The sequence below is a fragment of the Stomoxys calcitrans genome, chromosome 1 (assembly GCF_963082655.1).
Source record: "Stomoxys calcitrans chromosome 1, idStoCalc2.1, whole genome shotgun sequence".
NCBI classification, from domain to species: domain Eukaryota; kingdom Metazoa; phylum Arthropoda; class Insecta; order Diptera; family Muscidae; genus Stomoxys; species Stomoxys calcitrans.
The window spans coordinates 195,381,410-195,401,901 of NC_081552.1; the positions used below are offsets into that span (position 1 = coordinate 195,381,410).

At 40.9% G+C, this 20,492-nt stretch overlaps 1 protein-coding gene across 1 annotated transcript in view; it reads right to left on the reverse strand.

Moving 5' to 3' along the window:
- Positions 1–17,817, reverse strand: part of LOC106091163 (intraflagellar transport protein 172 homolog) — a 49,721-nt gene extending 31,904 nt beyond the window's left edge. Inside the window, exons 1-2 of the mRNA XM_013257601.2 lie at positions 17,728–17,817; positions 17,309–17,654 (exon numbers count right to left, since the gene is read on the reverse strand). Of these exons, the coding sequence (XP_013113055.2) occupies positions 17,309–17,654; positions 17,728–17,766 (385 nt within the window). The 5' untranslated portion in view covers positions 17,767–17,817. The remainder of the gene's footprint in view (positions 1–17,308; positions 17,655–17,727) is intronic.
- Between the last annotated feature and the right edge of the window lie 2,675 nt (positions 17,818–20,492).

Sequence of the window (20,492 nt, forward strand, 5' to 3'; positions counted from 1 at the left end):
CCTGTATTAAAGATATGGACCAACAACAGCACTTTTCTGAAAGCCTATGTCCTCCTCTACAAATGTCTAGAACATTTTGTATGGCTAAAATCAACAGATAAAAAGTTGTAGACTTATTTCCAATTTTTTTGCCATTTGGCCCACTGTGCGCTGGTAGAAGAGCTTCGCACTCGACCTCAAGTGTGGTCTAAGCTATCCGATCGGAAACCTCTTATACCGCGATGTTATGGCCTGCGTCTATCCCTCGCTTTAGCACCTCACGCATTCTGTGATCCCCCGAATCTTCGCCTACAGAACCGTTTTATGGTCAGGCAGTCTAAAACAGATCTCAGTTCCTGGGTTCTCAATGTTGAACCCCAGGCACACTCTGTCCTCTAGCTTTGATCCATCCGTGTAACATGATCATCCAGATGGCAATACTAGGGTACCGTCAATCCAAGACTGTGCCGCTGGCTGCAGAGCCTCGCACTCGACCTCAAAGTTCATCTAAGGAATCCGATTGGAAACCTCTTCCCTTCCTTCCAGGTTTCCTATCGTCGCCTCGATTATACTGCGATGGTATGAGCTGCTCTCGTCCTCAATCCATTCTCCTATTGGCTTAAGTCTCATAGCCGCAATGGCTGCCCCATACTTAATCTGTATGTCTATGGGTCGGATATCTAGAATAGTCTCCAGTGACCTAGTGGGTGTGGTTCTAATCGCTCCGCCAATGCCAAGACAACATGTTCTTAGAACCTGTTGTATTATCCTAACGTTGTACTTTTTCTCCATTTGGGTCCACCAAATATTGAGGTGTAACTATGTTTTGCTCTAATCTTCTAATCAATCGGACAACAATTGCGTCTTCCTCAAAAAGTCAAATCGGTAGATCGGTTTATATGGGAGCTATATCAGGTTATTGCCCGATTTCGATCGTACTTAGCAAAGTCTATGGAAATCATAACAGCACACCGCATACAAAATTTTAGTCAGATCGGACACAAATTGCGGCTTGTAAGGGCTCAAGAAGTCAAATCGGGAGATCGGTTTATATAGGAGCTATATCAGGTTATAGACTGATTCGCACCGTACTTGGCACAGTTGTTGGAATTCATAGCGGAACACCATTTGCAAAATTTCAGCCAAATTGGAAATTGCGGCTTACTGCGATAAGGGCTCCAGAAATCAATTAGGAAGATCGGTTCATATGTGAGCTATATATAAATCCGAACCGAAATGGCCCATTCGCAATCCCCAACGACCCACATCAATATTAATTATCTGTGCAAAATTTCAAGCGGCTAGCTCTACGCATTCGACCACTGTCGTGATTTCGACAGACGGACGGACATGGCTAAATCAAATCAGAATGTCGAGACGATCCAGAATATATAAAATTTACGGGTCCCAGATCAATTTTTCAAGGTGTTACAAACGGAAAGACTAGATTAGTAAACCCTAATCCTATGTTGGTGGGTATAAAAGGACATAAATTTCAGAAAAAGTCATTTGGCATACTCTTTCAAACATTTTGGCCGGTCTCTCACGAATAAATGCTTCAATATTGTCTACCAATGCGTCAATTGAAGCGGGCTTGTCTGCATAGACATGAGCTTTAACAAAGTCTAAATGCGTTGAAGCCCACTATCTAGGCGGTCAATTGACCGGTCCCTGAACATGAAATAAATTGTTCACCAAAGTCGCCTCTTAATGAGTCCATTGTTACGCGTGCTGTGTGGCATGTGGCACCGTCGTGCTGAAACCACATGTCATGCAAGTCAAGCTCCTGCATTTTGGGCAAAACAAGTTGGATTCCATCTCATGGTAGCGCTCACCATTCACAGTTACGTTACGATTCGCATCGTCTTTGAAGAAGTACGGTCCAATGATGCCACCAGCCTATAAACCACACCCAACTGTGACTTTTTCTGTACGCAATGCTTCTGGCTGATCTCCAAAATCACTAAACTCGACAATTCTGCTTATTTAGGTACCCATTGAGCCAAAATGAGCTTCGTCGCTGAAGAAGAAGTATGCGATGAACTTTCTTAACAGGTCACGCATAAAATTCAATAATTTGTAAGCGTTGTTCGTTTGTAAGACGATTCATGGTTAATTTATAGACCAAACTGAAGATGTGGAACAGTGAAACATAACACTAAACCAGTGTTGTTTAAACCAGTGTTGCCAGCCACCCTTTAGTTGTTAGAAAAACACTTAAAGGAGCTGATCTCCCTCTTGCCATACCTCATAGAGATAGATTGTTAATAAAATTTCATTACTGGGCAATAAACATTTTCATCGCCCATGTGTAACACCTTTCCACATAAATGCTCATTGCAAATGTCCACATGCCTAAACATTTACTAGGTAATATAAACTCTGTATGAGTATAGGAAGATGAGGTAAAAACTGTTGGCCTCCTGCAGGAATAACAAAGTGTGTCCTTTCTGCTAGACTGTGTAAATCATCATTCTCCCTCTCCATCTCTTAGTCTTAACTGTGTTCGTCCTCTCCTAGTGTGCGTCGCAGACATGCTGGTTAGTTAATTATTTAATTAAGGAAACGAATTCAATTACCACACCAAGCACGTGCTATAATTTCCACAAGCAAAATGTTTGCATCGCTTACTGTGACAGAGTAGGAGCTCGGTGGTCTCTGTGTATGCCACATGGAGAGTTGCTACAAATGTGCCCATGTCAATTATGTATTATGTTTCCTGGTAGAACATTATGTCAGTTAGTATCGGCTTCCTTTAATGTTTTGCTGAAATTATTTTACATGTCCTTGTCATTATCAAATGTTTGGGGACTTTTCTCGTTTGGGCACATGGGACAGTTAATTGAATTAAATACATTCGATGTGATGACATACTGTTTGACTTTGTACTGATGGACATCAAAGGCTTTATGTAGAACACATGCCCGGATGCTCCAGCAAGAATAAAAGTGATTTTATGGGTCAATATAACAAAATTTGAAGCTATGTTAATGGTCAGTTATCTTAGATTCCTAACTAAATATTTGCATGTATTTCACCATGCTGAGATGAGTAGTGCAAATGGTACAAAGTGACATTTCACTTATGCTAAAATAATTTTGTACAGAACACATACACAGACGTTGATCGAAGGTTTATAATAACGGAATTTATGGTGAAAGAATCCTTGAGGAGCTTCAAACCATTTAAGTCACCCGGACCTGATGGAATATTTCCGGCGTTACTACAGAAAGAGGCAGACTATGTGGCGCCTCGTCTGGCCAAAAATTTCACAGCGTGCCTAGGACTTGCAAGGTTGGTGTGTTTATACCCAAGGCAAGTTATGCGACACCAATGGCCTACAGACCCATAAGCCTTACATCCTTTCTACTCAAAACCATGGAAAGTATTGTGGACACCATGATAAAGAGTATTAGATCCAGCGAACTGCTCAAATACAAACAGCATACCTATGTCAAGGGAAGGTCAGTGGAGACTGCCTTGCACGAGGTTGTGCATAAAATAGAAGAATCCTTCGATGCCAAAACGTACATCCTGGCGGTATGCATTGTCATCGAGGAGGCTTTTAACAATGTGCGGAGCGACACACTGATCCCATCCTTAGACCAGTAACGGGTGGACCCGGTCCTTAGAGACTGGATAGACCATATGCTAAGGAACAGGTGGATAAATTGTGTGTCCCATGGCATAAATATAAGGGAGAAAGTGGCACAGGGCACGCCAGAAGGGGGCATTTTATCGCCACTCCTATGGGTGACCATGCTGATGCTGACTGAGGAGGGATTTGAACCCGTCTGTCTGTCCATGTATTCTTGTGATCAAGTTACAGATGGCATTTAATGTCCGATTGTCATGAAATTTTGCACAAGTCTCTTTTTTTGTCCAAGGACCAACGCTATTGATTTTGAACGAAATCGGTTCAGATTTAGATATAGCTCCCATATATATCTTTCATCCGATTTGGCCTTTTAAGGCTGTAGAAGCCACAATTTTTGTTCGATCTTTACAAAATTTGGCATTAGGTGCTTCATTTGACGTCTTTATATGTGTGCAAAATTTCATAAAAATCGGTTCATATTTAGATATAGCTCCCATATATATCTTTCATCCGATATGGCCTTTTAAGGCTGCAGAAGCCAAAATTTTGGCCCGATCTTTACAAAATTTGACATGGTGTGTTTTACTCAACGTCCTCAAATGGGTGCAAAATTTCATTAAAATCGGTTCAGATTTAGATATAGCTTTCATATATATATTTCATCCGATATGGCCTTCTAAAGCTGTAGAAGCCACAATTTTGGGGTGTATTTTTTACAGAATTTGACACGAAGTGTTTTCTTTAAAATTTTATACGACTGCAAAATTTCACAAAAATCGGTTCAAATTTGGATGTAGTACCCACATATATATCTTTTATCCGATATGGAGGTTAAAGATTGTAGCAGCCACAATTTTGGTCCGATCTTTACCAAATTTGGTACGGGGTGCTTTATTTGACGTCTTCATATGTATGCATATATATCCCATATATATCTTTCATCCGATTTGGCCTTTCAAGGCTGTAGAAGCCACAATTTTTGTCTGACGTCTTCATATGTGTGTAAAATTTCATAAAATTCGGTTTAGATTTAGATATAGCTCTCCGATATATCTTTCATCCGAAATAGACTTTAGCCTGTAGAACCACAATTTTCGTCCGATTTTGCATGAGACGTTTTGTTTGACGTTCCAATGCGTGCCCAAAATTTCATTAAAATCGGTCCTGCTTTAGATATGGCGCCAGTGTATTTATTTTATCCGATATGGACAGTGAAAGCAACAATTTTGGTCACATCTCTACAATAAAGGGCGTGAGATGTTTTATTTGACGTGCCAGTATGTGTCATCAAAATTGGCACAGTGTTTGATATAACTCCCATATAATCTTTTATCCAATCATCAAAATTGGCACAGTGTTCGATGTAACTCCCATATAATCTTTCATCCGATATGGCCATTTAGGGATGTGGCAATCCAAATTTGTTGTCCTATCGTAGGAAAATCTTATAAGGTTCTATTTGATATTTCAATAGGTATACAAATTAAAGTCTGCCTAGATTTCCTTTTCAAGAATCCAGTTGAGTATTTTAGGTCCTAGCATGAATTTGGTAAACTAAGTACACATTAATGGGTTTGATTAGGATGATGCCAAGACCTTATCGTCTAGACATCCACGTTGGCCAGATTAAGGCCCATTATGATTCCCATATAAACCGATCCCCCGATATGACTTCTTGAGCCCTTACAAGCCGCGATTTTTATCCGATTTGCCGCGGGTAATCTTGCGCAAATACTTCTTATAGGTGTAGGTCGGTTGGGATTGTAAATGGGCCATATCGGTTCATGTTTTGATAGCTGCCATATTAACCGATCTTGGATCTTGACTTCTTGAGCCATTACAGGGCGCAATTTTTATCCGATTTGGCTGAAATTGTGCATGAGGTGTTTCATTATGACTTCCAACAACTGTGCTGAATATGGTTGAAATCTGTCCATAATCTGATATAGCTGTCACATATAGACCTATCTGGAGTCTTGATTTTTGAGCCTCTAGATGGCGCAATTCCTTTCCGATTGGGCTGAAATTTTGCATGATGTATTTTGTTATGATTTACAACAACTGTGCTCAGTATGGTTGAAATCTGTTCATAACTTGATATAGCTGCCATATATACTGATCTTTTATCTTGACTTCTTGAGCCAATAGAGGCTGCAATTCTCATCCGATTTTGCTGAAATTTTGTATGAAGTTGTCTATTAAGATTTCCAACAAATGTGCTGAATATGGTTGAAATCGGTCCATAACCGGATATAGTTATCATATAAACCTATCTGGGGTCTTGACTGTTTGAGCGCAATTCTTATCCGATTTGGCTCAAATTTTGCACGAAGTGTTTTGGTATGACTTCCAACAACTGTGTTAAGTATGTTCTAAATCGGTCCATAGCCTTATATAGCTGCCATATAAACAGATCTTGAATGTTGACTTCATGAGCCACTAGAAGGCGCAATTCTCATCCGATTTGGCTGAAATTTTCCATGAAGTTGTTTGTTTGGACTTCCAATAACTTTGCCAAGTATGGTTTAAATCGGTCTATAAACTGATATAGCATCCATATAAACCAATCTTGGGTCTTGACATCTTGAACCACTGGAGGGCGCAGTTCTTATCCGATATGGCTGCAATTTAACATGAAGTTGTTTATTATGACTTTCAACAACTGTGCCAGATATGGATCAAATCTGTCTATAACCTGATATAGCTGCCATATAAACCGATCTGGGATTTTGACTTCTAAATCCTCTAGAGGTCGCAATTCTTATCCGATTTGGCTGAAATTTTTTACAACGGCCTTCAACATACGTGTCCAATATGGTCCTAATCGATCCATACACTGATACAGTCCCCATATAAACCGATTTCCCAAATATGCTTTTTGAGCCCCTACAAGGTGCAACCCATCTTCAGCTTTAGGGTCTAAAGACGATAAGAGCTGCATTTTTGTCCGATTTCGCTAAAATTTTAAACAGAACTGAGTTGATTACAGCCTAATATCCGTCTATATTCAGATATAGCTGCCAATTAAGGATCTTGAGCCCATAAAAGTTGCATTTATAACCCGATTTCGGTGAAATTTGAAGCAGTGAGTTGTTTTCAGCATCTCGATCAATGTGGTCTAGATGGGGACAATGTTTAGATATAGCTGCCATATAGACCGATACGCCGATTGAGGGTCTGAAAGACATTAAAGCTGCATTTATTACCCGATTTCGCTGAAATTTGAATATAGCTCACTGATATTAAGACACCCGATATCCCACTCATATATGATTCAGATCGGTCTTTATTCAGATATATTTGCCCATTAGAGCGACCTGCCGATATAGGGTCTTGAGCCCATAAAAGCTGCATTTATAACCTGATTTTGATGAATCTTTAAAAAGCGAGTTGTTTTAAACCTTCCATCATCACATCTAAATTTGGTCCAGATTGGACAATATTTAGATACAGCTAGCTGCCTTATAGACCGATCTATCGATTAAGGGTCTTAAGCTCATATGATCTGCATTTATTACCCAATTTTGTTGCAATTTGACGCAGTCCGCCTTCCGAAGAGCATATGATCCAGATCAGACTATATTTAGATATATTAGCCATATAGATCGATCTTCCAATTTGGGGTCTAAATCCCATAAAAACCGGATTTGTTGCCCGATATGATCCCGACCAGGTCCCATTTGCATATTACTATGGATATGGTAGTGGATTTGTTATAATAGAGGATGGATGGGTATCCAAAGTCCGGCACGGCCGAACTTAACATGTTTTTACTCGTTTATTTACTCGTTTTTTATTGGTTGCCCAAAAAGTAATTGCGGATTTTTTAAAAGAAAGTAAATGCATTTATAATAAAACTTAGAATGAACTTTAATCCAATATGCTTTTTTTACACTTTTTTTCTAAAGCAAGCTAAAAGTAACAGCTGATAACTGACAGAAGAAAGAATGCAATTATAGAGTCACAAGCTGTGAAAAAATTTGTCAACGCCGACTATATAAAAAATCCGCAATTACTTTTTGGGCAACCAATATTTGTCTGTCGAAGTCACGACAGGGGTCAAACACATAAGGCTAGCCGCTTGAAAAATTGCACAGAAATCGGAGAAGGGTGCACCGATTTAAGCGAAATATTGTATGCCACCTTATCGTACCCCAAAAACACGAAATTGGTGTAAAATTTAGGGTCAAATAACCTGGGAGGACGCCCCATCCCAAAACCCACCCGAACGGACATGTTTACCGATTGAGACAATATGGGTATCAAATGAAAGGTATTTAAGAGTAAAGTACGAACATGGAATTAAAATTCATGGTGGGGGGGGGGGGGTCCCCCACCATCCAACGGGACACTTTTATCGCTTTGGGCAATATGGGTATGAAATGAATGGTATTTAAAAGTAGAGTACCAACATGACATAAAAATTTAGTCCTTCGTGTCTGGGAAGCCTCCACCACCCCAGAACCCCCCCCCCCCCCCCCCCCCCCCCTCAGAAGGACATATTTACCGGTGAAAGGTATTTGGGAGTTAAATGCAAATATGGTATTGAAAGTTGGGTCCAAGTACATAGAGGTAGCGCGCTGTCCCAAAATCACCGAAAGTAGCGTCCAAAATCAAAAGTGGACCGATCGGAAAAACATGGGACTCAAATGAAAGGTATTTGGCTGTAGAATATCAATATGATATCTATAATTGGGTTCAAGTACCTAGTGAGCCGTTCCAAGCCCAAAATTACCACAAAAGTACCGCCAAAAATCAAAGTGGGTCTATGGGACTCAAATGAAAGACTTTCGGAAGTAGAATACGAATAAGGTGTCAAAAGTTGCATCCAAATACCAAATAAAAAGTGGACCGATTGGGACAATATAGGACCCCAAAGAAAGTTATTCGAAAGTCGAGTATGCAATTGATACTAAAAATTTTATACAAGTATTTAAAGAACCGTCCCAAGCCTAAAACCTCCCAAAATCAAAGTGGACCGTTTGGAACAATGTGGGACTCAAATGACAGGCTTTCGGGAGTAGAATACGAAGATGGTGTAAAGAATACCTAGGACGTCCCCCAAGAGTACCGCCCAAAATCAAAAGTGAACCGATCGGGACCATATAGGACCCCAATGTAAGGTGTTCGAGAGTAGAGTATGAAAATGAAAGTAAAACTTGGATGCAAATATCTAGGGAGCAGTCCCGAGCTCAAAACCTTCCAAAATCAAAAGTGGACCGGTCGGGACCATATGGCACTCCAATGAAAGGTATGCGCGAGTATAGGACGAGTATGATTACCGAATATTAAAAATTGGGTGTAATTACCAAGGGGCCGCCCCAAAACCGTCCCGTCATGAAAGGTCTATGTCAGTAGAGTCATCCTGTCGTCTTGCCTTTCAACCGGACATGCATATCCCGACAATAAAGTACTCAAATAGATTGTCTTTTGGGTCTAAGCGTCAGTGGGTCCGACCCTTTCCTCCCACACCAAACTGTCATGAAGGATAAGAAATAACGTATTGAACTCAAATGAAAGGATGTGTCAGAGGGCAATCCGCCCTTGATATTGATAGCCACCTTCAATATGCTTGAAATTATGGGGCTCAAACAAAATCGTGTTCTAGCACGATGCTGATAATATATCAGGGTCCGCCCACTAAACTTTCAAGTGTTTGGGGATCGTCTCACCCCATAAACCCCCCCCCCCCTAAACCAATGGAAATTGGGGCTAAATTGGAGTACAGTATGATGCTGATATTCTTTCAGGGCTAAGTGCGTGGGGGGCCGCCCAACCCTAAGAACTCCTTAAAAATTGACTTTTTTGTGGATTATGGCAAAAACATACTGAAATCTGATATCTGATATATGTTTTATGGTCAAGTGTTTCAGGGACGCCTCACCTCATAAACTCCCCCTAAACCACACATACACAAATGAATGAATGTGGTTTTTGGGAGTAAAGCATGACTCCGATATCCACTTTCGGGCAAAGCGTTTGCCTACTCCAATACACCACTAAAACCAAGACAATGAAGTAGATCTTACATCCAAACTTTATTGGGCGGACTCCCATTATCCTATTTTCAAAAACGCCCGATCTCGGAGATGGATGGGGCGATTTAAGCGAAATTTAGTTTGGTATCAAGCTGGGATATCCAAGGGGACCGCTACACCTCCAAAACCCACCAAATGGAAACATAAACGAATAATGACAGTATGGTGTTCAAATGAAAGCTGTTTGAGTCTAGAGCACGAGTCCGATATAAAAGGGGTCCACCTCACCCCCCAAATCTATCACCATACCGGACATATTTACCGACCTTAGCAATATAAGGCTCAAATGAAAGGTATTTGGCAGTAGATCACAAATACGACATCCATATTGGGCGCAGATAAAATAAGAGAGTGAAAGAAGTCGCAGCGGAGCGGGCCCTGTCCAGCTAGTATATATATATATACTTCATGGGGTCGCAGATCAATATTTCCAGGGGTGTTACCAACGGAATGATTAGATTAGCATACCCCCATCATTTGGTGGTGAGTATGAGAAGTCCAAAAAAGGATGGATACATTTTTATTCAATTTGGGACTCTTTTTTTATAAGTATAGTCCAAATAATGCACAAATGATTGAATTTGGGTTGCCCAAAAAGTAATTGCGGATTTTTCATATAGTCGGCGTTGACAAATTTTTTCACAGCTTGTGACTCTGTAATTGCATTCTTTCTTCTGTCAGTTATCAGCTGTTACTTTTAGCTTGCTTTAGAAAAAAAGTGTAAAAAAAGTATATTTGATTAAAGTTCATTGTAAGTTTTATTAAAAAAGCATTTACTTTCTTTTAAAAAATCCGCAATTACTTTTTGGGCAACCCAATATATATACTAGCAATACAATATTTGGCTTAAAGTGGGGGTTGTTATAAGTGTCCTTTTTATATCAGTATTTTAATGGTCATATTTGACCTCACCATAAACTGTCATTTTTCATACATTATGACTGAAATCTCAATTGGTAGTTTGCCTTCAACGATTCAAATCGATACTTATTTCCAATTATGCACCAATGTTTCTTTTTTCAATTAATCTCAACCTAAAATAAAGGGCAAACGTGCGTGTCCCTCTTTTATGGGGATTTAAAGCCATGAATTTTCACTCCATTGCTTTGCCAGTGTTCAACCAATTATTCTTAAACCAAACAATCCAAAAACTTGAATAGGTCTGGCAAGAGGCTGTAGGACACAGGGAAAGAATGAAACCTCCCTTCGTTTACATCTTTTGTAATTTATTTGATTCATGATAACAATATCCAAATTCATCTTTTCTTTATTTGCTCTCCCATTTGTTTTAATATCTCACTGACCTTCTGTGCTTTTTGTCTTAGCAGTGAAATACAATGGGGAAACCATTTGAAACGTATTATTCCAGGGTTATGAATGGTTTTTGTGCCATTATCTTTTGCCTGTAATTTACCAAAAGTTCTACGGCATCGATTATGTTTCTTAAATGAGGTGGAAAGTGTCATAAAGCCTTTGGTAAACAGCAGAGGATGGATGAATGAAGGATGGGTTATGTCTTGCTAGAGAGACTCATAAAATATGCAAAGCATCATTACAGGGAATACAATTCACGTGTAAGTGATTTTTTCTTTACCTAAGGGGATAGTTGCAAGAAATCGGATTTTTTGAGTAGAATTGGGATGTCCTTGAAAAATAAAGTGGATTATGAACCATCTCTATTTATTTATCATTCCTATCATCTATAGAGGGCACTTACGTTTACCTTTATTGGTAAAAATGTCTTATTCCTCATGTGAGTGAGGGAAAACCATGTCCTCCATGTTTGTCTTCAATATGAAGCAAGCGCTTGTCTTTGGTCCACTGAAAGGGTACTGTTATTAATGAAAATGAAATAAGAAACAAGTAAAAGCGTGCTGAGTTCGGTCGGGCCGAATCTTATGTACCCTCCACCGTGGATCCCATTTGTCAAGTTCTTTGCGCAGTATCTCTTTTTAGGCAAACGAAGGATAATGGATAATAATTGCTATGCTATTTCTGCTATATCCAGTTATGAACCGATTGTGGCCACATTTGGTTTGGCCAAAGTGAAATTCATTGTTCACAATTTTAGCCAAATCGGAAAAGAATTGTGCCCTATAGTGGCTCAAGAAATAAAATTGGGAGATCTGTTTATATGGCAGCTACATCAGGTTATGAACCGAACGTTGATCATACCAGGCACAGTTGTCAAACCAAAACACTTCATGCCTAATTTCATTCAAATCGGATGAGTATTGCGCCCTTTATCGGCTCACGAAGTCAAGATCCGATATCAGTTTATATGTGAGCTATATCAGGTTGTGAACCGTATTTGAACCATATTTGGCACAGTTGTTGATGGTCAAACCAAAACACTTCATATTTAATTTCAGTCAAATCGGATAAGAATTGCGCCCTCTATCGGCTCAAGAAGTCAAAATCCGATATATGTTTATATGTGAGCTATATTAGGTTTTGAACCGATTTGTACCATACTTGGTATAGTTGTTGGATGTTAAAACAAAACACTTCGTGCAAAATTTCAGCCAAATCGGATAAGAATTGCGCCATCTAGTGGCTAAAGAAGTCAAGACCCAAGATCAGCTTATATGGCAGCTATAACAAAACATGGACCGATATGGCCCATTTAAAATCGCAACCGACCTACACTAATAAGAAGTAATTGTGCAAAATTTCAAGCGGCTAACTTTACTCATTCGAAAGTTAGCGTGCTTTCGACAGACAGCCAGACGGACGGACAGACAGACAGCCAGACGGACGGACACGGCTAAATCGACTTAAAATATCATGACGATCAAGAACATATATAGGTTAGGTTAGGTTGAAAAGAGGGTTTCAGATATTAATCCGCCCCATGCCACTATGGACATACACCCAAGCCAGTAATCGGCTTGTTGTGCGCTCCAAAAACTATAAAGTAATCTATAAAAAAGAAAATTTTAAGTTAGGAATTCCGTGCTACATACAAAATCCGTAACTGTTTTCATTACCACTCTCCTAAGTTGGTTCATGTCTGGTATTGTGTCTCCACCTAAGTACCGGTATCTGTTAGACGGGAAATCCGGCCAATGACAAAGGAAATGCTCCAACGTCTCATCATTTTTCCCGCATGCCCTACACATGCTATCACTTGCCGCACCGATTTTACATAAGTGAGCTCGTAGTCCTATGTGTCCCGTTATGATACCAATAGCTATACTGACTTCCTTCTTACTTCCTTTCAGTAATAACCTCGTCGTCTTACGATCTGGATCCCCCATAGGATTTTCGCCGTCCCACCGACCGTTTCGCTGTTCCACAATGCTGCATGCGCATTCGTCGCCCACTCTCTAAACTCGGACTGCTTCGACCCGAAAGGCTTGGAGTTAACCAAGTTTATTGGCGGCAGTCCTCTGGTCTTCACCGCCCTTACATTTTCATTTCCCTTACCGGCACCCAAACGATGCGGATTTTGCCATCCTCAGAGAAGGCGTTAGTCTCCTTACAATGCAAGACTGTTTGTGGTCTTATCGTCCTGGTTGTTATTGCCCTTATGGCAATTTTAGTGTCGGTAAAGATGTTCACATTTAATGTCCTCGCGTTAACACCACACCACTTCACGCATTCCGTGATCGCTCGGATCTCCGCCTGCAGAACCGTATTATGGACAGGCAGTCTAAAACAGATCTCAGTCCCTGGAATCTCAATGTAGACCACCAGGCCCTCTCTGTCCTCTAGCGTTGATCCAACCGTGTAACATGATCTTCTAGATGTCAATCCTAGGGTTCCGTCAATCCAAGACTGGTGCCGATGGCAGCAGTGCCTCGCACTCGACTCATCTCAAGTTCATCTCAGGTATCCGATCGGAAACCTCTTCCCTTCCTTCCAGGTTTCCTATCGTCGCCTCGATTGTGCAGTATGAGCTGCTCCCTTCCTCAATTCATTCTCCCGCCGCCTTAAGTCACAAAGCCGCAGTGGCTGCCTCACACTTAATCTGATTGTCAATGGGTCGGATATCTAGAATAGTCTCCAGTGCCCTAGTGGGCGTGGGCGCTCCGCCTATGCCAAGACAACATGTTCTCTGAACCTGTTGTATGGTCCTTATGTTGCAACTTTTTTCCAATAGCAGTCCACCAAAATACTGAGGCGTAAGTAAATATTGGTATAATCACGCTCCTGTAGAGCCAGTGGACTATTTTCGGATTCAGGCGCCATTTCGAGCCTATAGCCCGTCTACATAGTGCCCATCATCTGTGAGTCTTCTCAGTACGCTCCTGAATGTGACACTTCCAATTCAGTTTTCTGTCCAAGATCACAGCTAAGTATTTGACCAGATATCGAAATAGTTTCGTTGAGGAAACGTGGTGCGTCAAATTGGCCCACCTTCGTCTTCCTCGTGAATATATATATTTGATTGAGTCGTAGATGCATATATCGAGGTGTTACAAACGGAATGACGAAATAAGTATACCCCCATCCTACCGGTGAAGGGTATAAAAAACACATAAAATTACGTGCTTGGATTACCAGTGCAGGGGGCTTGGGTTCGATTCCCGCCAGAAGTCTTGTTCTGTCGCTACTGGGGTATCAGAATGGGCTTGAAATTGTCTAAGTGGGTCTGTAAAGGACTGCCACTCTTACCTAACCTTGGGATCGGTCAATTGACCGTCTAGATCGTGTGATTTAACGCCTTTAGACTATGAATTGTGGGGCCACAATTCTTGGTCGATTTGGCCGTTATGACTTCCAACAACTGTGCATAGTATGGCCCGAATTGGTCTATAATCCGATATAGCTTCCATATAAACCGATCTCCCGATTTGATTTCTTGAGCCCCTGGAAGCCTCACTTATGGTCCGACTTGGCGAAAATTCTGCATGCGGTGTTCTGTTCTGACTTCCAACCACTGTGCCAAGTACGGTCCGCATCGGTATTTAACCTGATATAGCTCCCATATAAACCCGATATGACTTCTTGAGCCCTTACAAGCCCCAATTATAGTCCGATTTGTCTGAAATTGTGCATGTAGTGTTTGGTTATGACTTCTTATAACTGTGCCAAGTGCGGTTCAAAACGGTCTATAACCTGATATAGCTTCCATATATACCAATCTGCCGATTTGATTTCTTCAGCCCATACAAGCCGAAATTTGCGTCCAATTTGACTGAAATTTCGCATGAAGTGTTCTGTTATGACTACCAACAATTGTCCCAAGTACGGTCTGAATCGGTCTATAACCTGATATAGCTCTCATATAAACCGAACTCCCGATTTGACTTCTCGAGCTCTTAGAAGCCGACATTTTTGTCCGATTTGGCTGAAATTTTGTATGCGGTGTTCTGTTATGACTTCTAAGAACTATGCCAAGTACGATCTGAATCGGTCTATAACCTGATATAGCTTTCATATAAACCGATCACCCGATTTGGCTTCTTGAGGCCTTGCAAGCCGCAAATTTTGTCCGATTTGGCTTAAATTTTGCGTAGAGTGTTCTGTTAAGACCTCCAACAACCGTACCAAGTACGGTCAAATCGGTCCATGACCTTATAAAGCTCCCATATTAACCGGTATCCCGATTTGACTTCTTGAGACCTTGGAAGCCGCAATTTTTGTTCGATTTAGCTGAAACTCCGCATGTAATCCGAATCGGTCTATAACCTGATATAGCTCCCATATAAACCGATCTCCCGATTTGACTTCTTGAGCCCTTACTACATAGTTTTTTGTCCGATTTGGCTCAAATTTTGCAGGAGGTGTTCCGTTATGATTTCCAACAACTGTTCCGAGTACGGTCTGAATCGGTCTATAACCTGATAAAGCTCCCATATAAACCGATATCCCGATTTGACTTCTTGAACCCTTACAAGCCGCAATTTGTGTTCGATTTGGCTGAAATTTTGTATACGGTGTTCTATTACGACTTTCAACGGTCCAAATCAGTCAATAGTCTGATATAGCTCCCATGTAAACCGGTCTCTCGATGATCCTTGTTCGGTTCCTAGAAGATTTCATATTTTGACAGAAGTTTGGTGTGTAAAAAAAATTGTGTGCGGCACGGCCGAACTTAGCCCACTTTCACTTGTTATACCCACCACCGAAGGATGGGGGTATATTCATTTTGTCATTCCGTTTGCAACACATCGAAATATCCATTTCCGACCCTATAAATTATATATATTCTTGATCAGCTTAAAAATCTAAGACGATCTAGACATGTCCGTCCGTTTGTCTGTTGAAATCACGCTACAGTCTTTAAAAATAGAGATATTAAGCTGAAACTTTGGACAGATTCTTTTTTTGTCCATAAGCTGGTTAAGTTCGCAAATTGACTATATCGGACTATATCTTGATATAGCCCCCATATAGACCGATAGTCCGATTTAGGGTCTTAGGCCCATAAAAGCTACATTTATTATCCGATTTTGCTGAAATTTAGGACAGTGAGTTGTGTTAGGCCCTTCGACATCCTTCATCAATTTGGCTCAGATCGGTCCAGAGTTGGATATAGCTGCCATATAGACCGATCCTCCGATTTTGGGTCTTAGGCATATAAAAGCCACATTTCTTATCCGATTTTGCTGAAATTTGGGACAGTGAGTTGTGTTAGGCCCTTCGACATTCTTCATCAATTTGGCTCAGATCGATCCAGATTGGGATATAGCTGCCTTATAGACCGAACCTCCGATTTTGGGTCTTAGGCCCATAAAAGCCACATTTATTATCAGATTTTGCTGAAATTTCGGACAGTGAGTTGTGTTACGCCCTTTGACATCCTTCATCAATTTGGCTCAGATCGGTCCAGATTTGGATATAGCTGCCATATAGACCGATCCTCAGATTTTGGGTCTTAGGCCCATAAAAGCCACATTTATTATCAGATTTTGCTGAAATTTCGGACAGTGAGTTGTGTTACGCCCTTCGATATCCTTCATTAATTTGGCCCAGATCGATTCAGATTTGGATATAGCTGCCATATAGACCAATCCTCCGATTTAGGGTCTTAGGACCATAAAAGCCACATTTCTTAACCGATTTTGCCGAAATGTGGAACAGTGAGTTGCGTTAGGCCCTTCGACATCCTTCGTCAATTTGGCCCAGATCGGTGCAGATTTGAATATAGCTGCCATATAGACCGATCTCTCGGTTTTAGGTTTTGGGACCATAAAAGGCTCATTTATTGTCCGATTTTGCCGAAATTTGAGACAGGGAGTTACGTTAGGCTCTTCGACGTCCTTCTTCAATTTGTCCCAGATCGGTGCAGATTTGAATATAGCTGCGATATAGACCGATTTCTCGATTTAAGGTTTTGGACCCATAAAATGCGCATATATTGTCCGCTTTCGCCGAGATTTGGGACAGTGCATTGTGTTAGGCTTTTCGACATCCGTGTTGTATATGGTTCAGAGCGGTTTATTTTTAGTTATAGCTTCTAAAAAGATCAATATTTTGTTATACACAATTGAACAATGACTTGTACCGATTAGTATTTGGTCCAAATCGGAACATATTTCGATATAAGTGCTAGGGGACATAAGGTATGCAATTTACACTGGATTTTGATGAAAGGTGGCTTATATATATACCCGAAGTGGTGGGTATCCAAAGTTCGGCCCGGCCGAACTTAACGCCTATTTACTTGTTTTAAATTCATTCATTTTTTGTCTGCTTCGCATTTGGAAAATTTCAAGTTACATTTCTCTTTTCTTTGACATACCTGCAATGATGGCTCCCGATGATAACCATATCAGCGCCGTCACAGCTGCTGTCTGGGGAAATTTGTTGCATATGACCTTTTTGTCATTCCAAGATTCACCCAATTTGTAGACATAGACAATGCTATCACTCTGGCCCACCGCCAATTTCGTGGAATCGGGGCTAAAGGCAAGACCTCGTATGACATAGGATTGCTTACCATTGGCCGGATTAGATGGTTTGGTGGAGAATTTGTCACGCCGTTCACCCACATCGTCATAGAGTAAAATGTGACGGTCTGCAGTGGCCACAGCCAATTTCTTGTGATTTGGAGACCAAGCCAGGCCCGCAATGCGATTGATGTGCTCCTAATCAGATTGTTTCAAACGAATGCATGCTTGGTGATTTGCAGGAGATTATTGATATGCACTCATCACTCACCTGACCTTCCAGCAGGGTTTTCAGATATTTTAATTGCATTTCCGTCGTTTTTTTTTAATTTTTTTTCTGGCTCCCCAAAGAGGAGTAACTTTTTATTTTTTTGTCCTTTCGCAATTACTGTCAGCTGCTGTTTGACTTGGGTTTTTCTGTTTTGGCTATACCAATCGATTGTAAAATGCGGTTGCCCGGGCAACCTTAACTACCCTAACCAACTACTAACCCCCCCCCCCCCCCCAAAAGTTAGTTAGTGAGCAACTAAGGGTTATTATTTTTGTGGTTGTTGTATGTTTTTATTGTGTGTGATTTGGAGACCAAGCCAGGCCCGCAATGCGATTGATGTGCTCCTAATTAGATTGTTTCAGACGAATGTATGCTTGGTGATTTGCAGGAGATTATTGATATGCACTCATCACTCACCTGACCTTCCAGCAGGGTTTTCAGATATTTTAATTGCATTTCCGTTTTTTTTTTAATTTTTTTTTTGGCTCCCCAAAGAGGAGTAACTTTTTATTTTTTTGTCCTTTCGCAATTGCTGTCAGCTGCTGTTTGACTTGGGTTTTTCTGTTTTGGCTATACCAATCGATTGTAAAATGCGGTGCCCGGGCAACCTTAACTACCCTAACCAACTACTAACCCCCCCCAAAAGTTAGTTAGTGAGCATCTAAGGGTTATTGTTTTTGTGGTTGTTGTATGTTTTTATTGTGTGTGCCCATGGAAGGATGATAACCTGTTGGTTGTCACTTCTTGCTGCATGAAGTGTTATTTTTCTTTTTTTTCACTTCGTTTACATTTCTGTGAAATACAAACTCTTGAGAACTGAAACTTTTTTTTTGGCTCAAAAGCCATCGAGCAACTCAAACAAGTGGGAAAAAAAATGTTGTCAAACACTTGAATATTCATTAAATGCTTGAGATATTTGTGAATATAAGAGGAGACATTTTGCAAGATGGGGGATCTTTTTGTTTTGAAGCTGTTTCTTGAATTTAAAGCTATTTAAATTTTTCTATTGGACTTAAATTTGTTGATGCAGGTATCTTAGAATCAAATTCAGAACATAATGTTCTCTGTCTAAATGAAAGAAAACATTGATTGATGGCGCCATAAACCACCATTCTCATCCCATTTAGTTCTAAGCGATCTTTACGGCCAGGCTGTCAGTCAGTCTGACGGTTGTAATCACATTACAGTTACATTTAGACATAAAGTTTGGTAAGGCCTACTCGTAGAGTCCTAACGTCTTTCTTTATAACCATTTCGACCACACATGACATTGATGTTGCAGGAAAATGTAATGCACTGACAAAATTTCATCAAATTTGGATAAGCATTTGGCTCTGTAGGAGTTCTTGAAGGTGGTTCGGTTTATTTGGAGCTGTACCAAATTAGGTTTGGTTGAAAAGAGAGGTTGGAACTTTGAGCTCCGACTTGCGTGGTGTCCATCGTTACCACGGGAAGCTAAGCTGAAGGCTACCGGGCCCGTCCACAGGTTGCGGATGGTGGAAAGGTCTGTTTTTGTGCTAATTAACTGCAAATGCGGCCGCGGGCTGTCTGGCAAAATTGCAAATTGCAAATTTTGCCCATGAACATTCCACTAAGGAACAGGGCCAAACTTCTCACATATCAATGAGTGCAGTCCGATTCAAGTTTAAGCTCAATAATAAGGGGCCTCCTGTTTATAGCCGAGTTCGAACGGCGTGCCGCAGTGCGACAACTCTTTGGAGAGAAGTTTGACATGGCATAGTACCTCACAAATGTTGCCAGCATTAGGTGGGGAAAACCACCGCTGAAAACTTTTTCTGATGGTCTCGACAAGGCCTGCCATCTCAATATACGTGTTCGTCCTTTTTTGTCATGGGAGAGGCACACCCAGGAGTGCCTTCTCTGTATGCTTCTTGTTCGTGCCGGGATTGAAAAGAATCCCAAACCCTAGTTGTGTTCGATTTGACCGCATAGGGTCAATGCGGTGCGTGCAACCAGCTGCTTTGGGATTGTTGGTCAGATAATGGCCAAGTTTACCAGCCCGACATAAGTGGGCTACTGTCTGGCCATAATCGCCTGGTTCTAGGAGACTTTAATGCAAATTCCGTTTCATGGCATTTTCCTTTAGGTAACGACCAACGGGACATAGCTTTGGCGGAGCAGATTGAAGGCTCCACGTTTTGCACGGTGAATGAGGATACCCCCACTAGGATCACTGAGAGATACTGCAGCTGCCGACTATCATCGAAATCCGAAGAAAATTGCTCCTTTTTTAGGATGAATACACTTTATTGGGAGATCAGTCTATATGACAGCTATATCCAAATATGGATCTTTTATGGCCTTAATACCCTACATCAGGAGATGGACGGTCGGTCTATAGGGCAGCTATATTCAAATATGGTCCGATCTGTGCGCCCAACACATAGTGTGACATTTTTATGCCAAGTTCATACTCTACTCTTTAATACCTTTCATTTGATACCCATATTGTCCCAATCGGTAAACATGTCCGTTCCGGTGAGTTTTTGGATGGGGCGTCCCCCCAGATTATTTGACCCCAAAATTGTTGACCAATTTCGTGTTTTTGGGGTATCATAAGGTGGCATATACAATTTCGCTTAAATCGGTGCACACATCTCCGAGATCTGACGTTTTTGAAAATGTGGGTAAGGGGGAGGGTCCGCCCCCTTTTCGGATATCAAAAAATTTAGTACCCTATTTTCAAACTCTACCATCAGTGAAAATTTCATGAAAATCAGTTCAGCCGTTTTTGAGTCTAAACG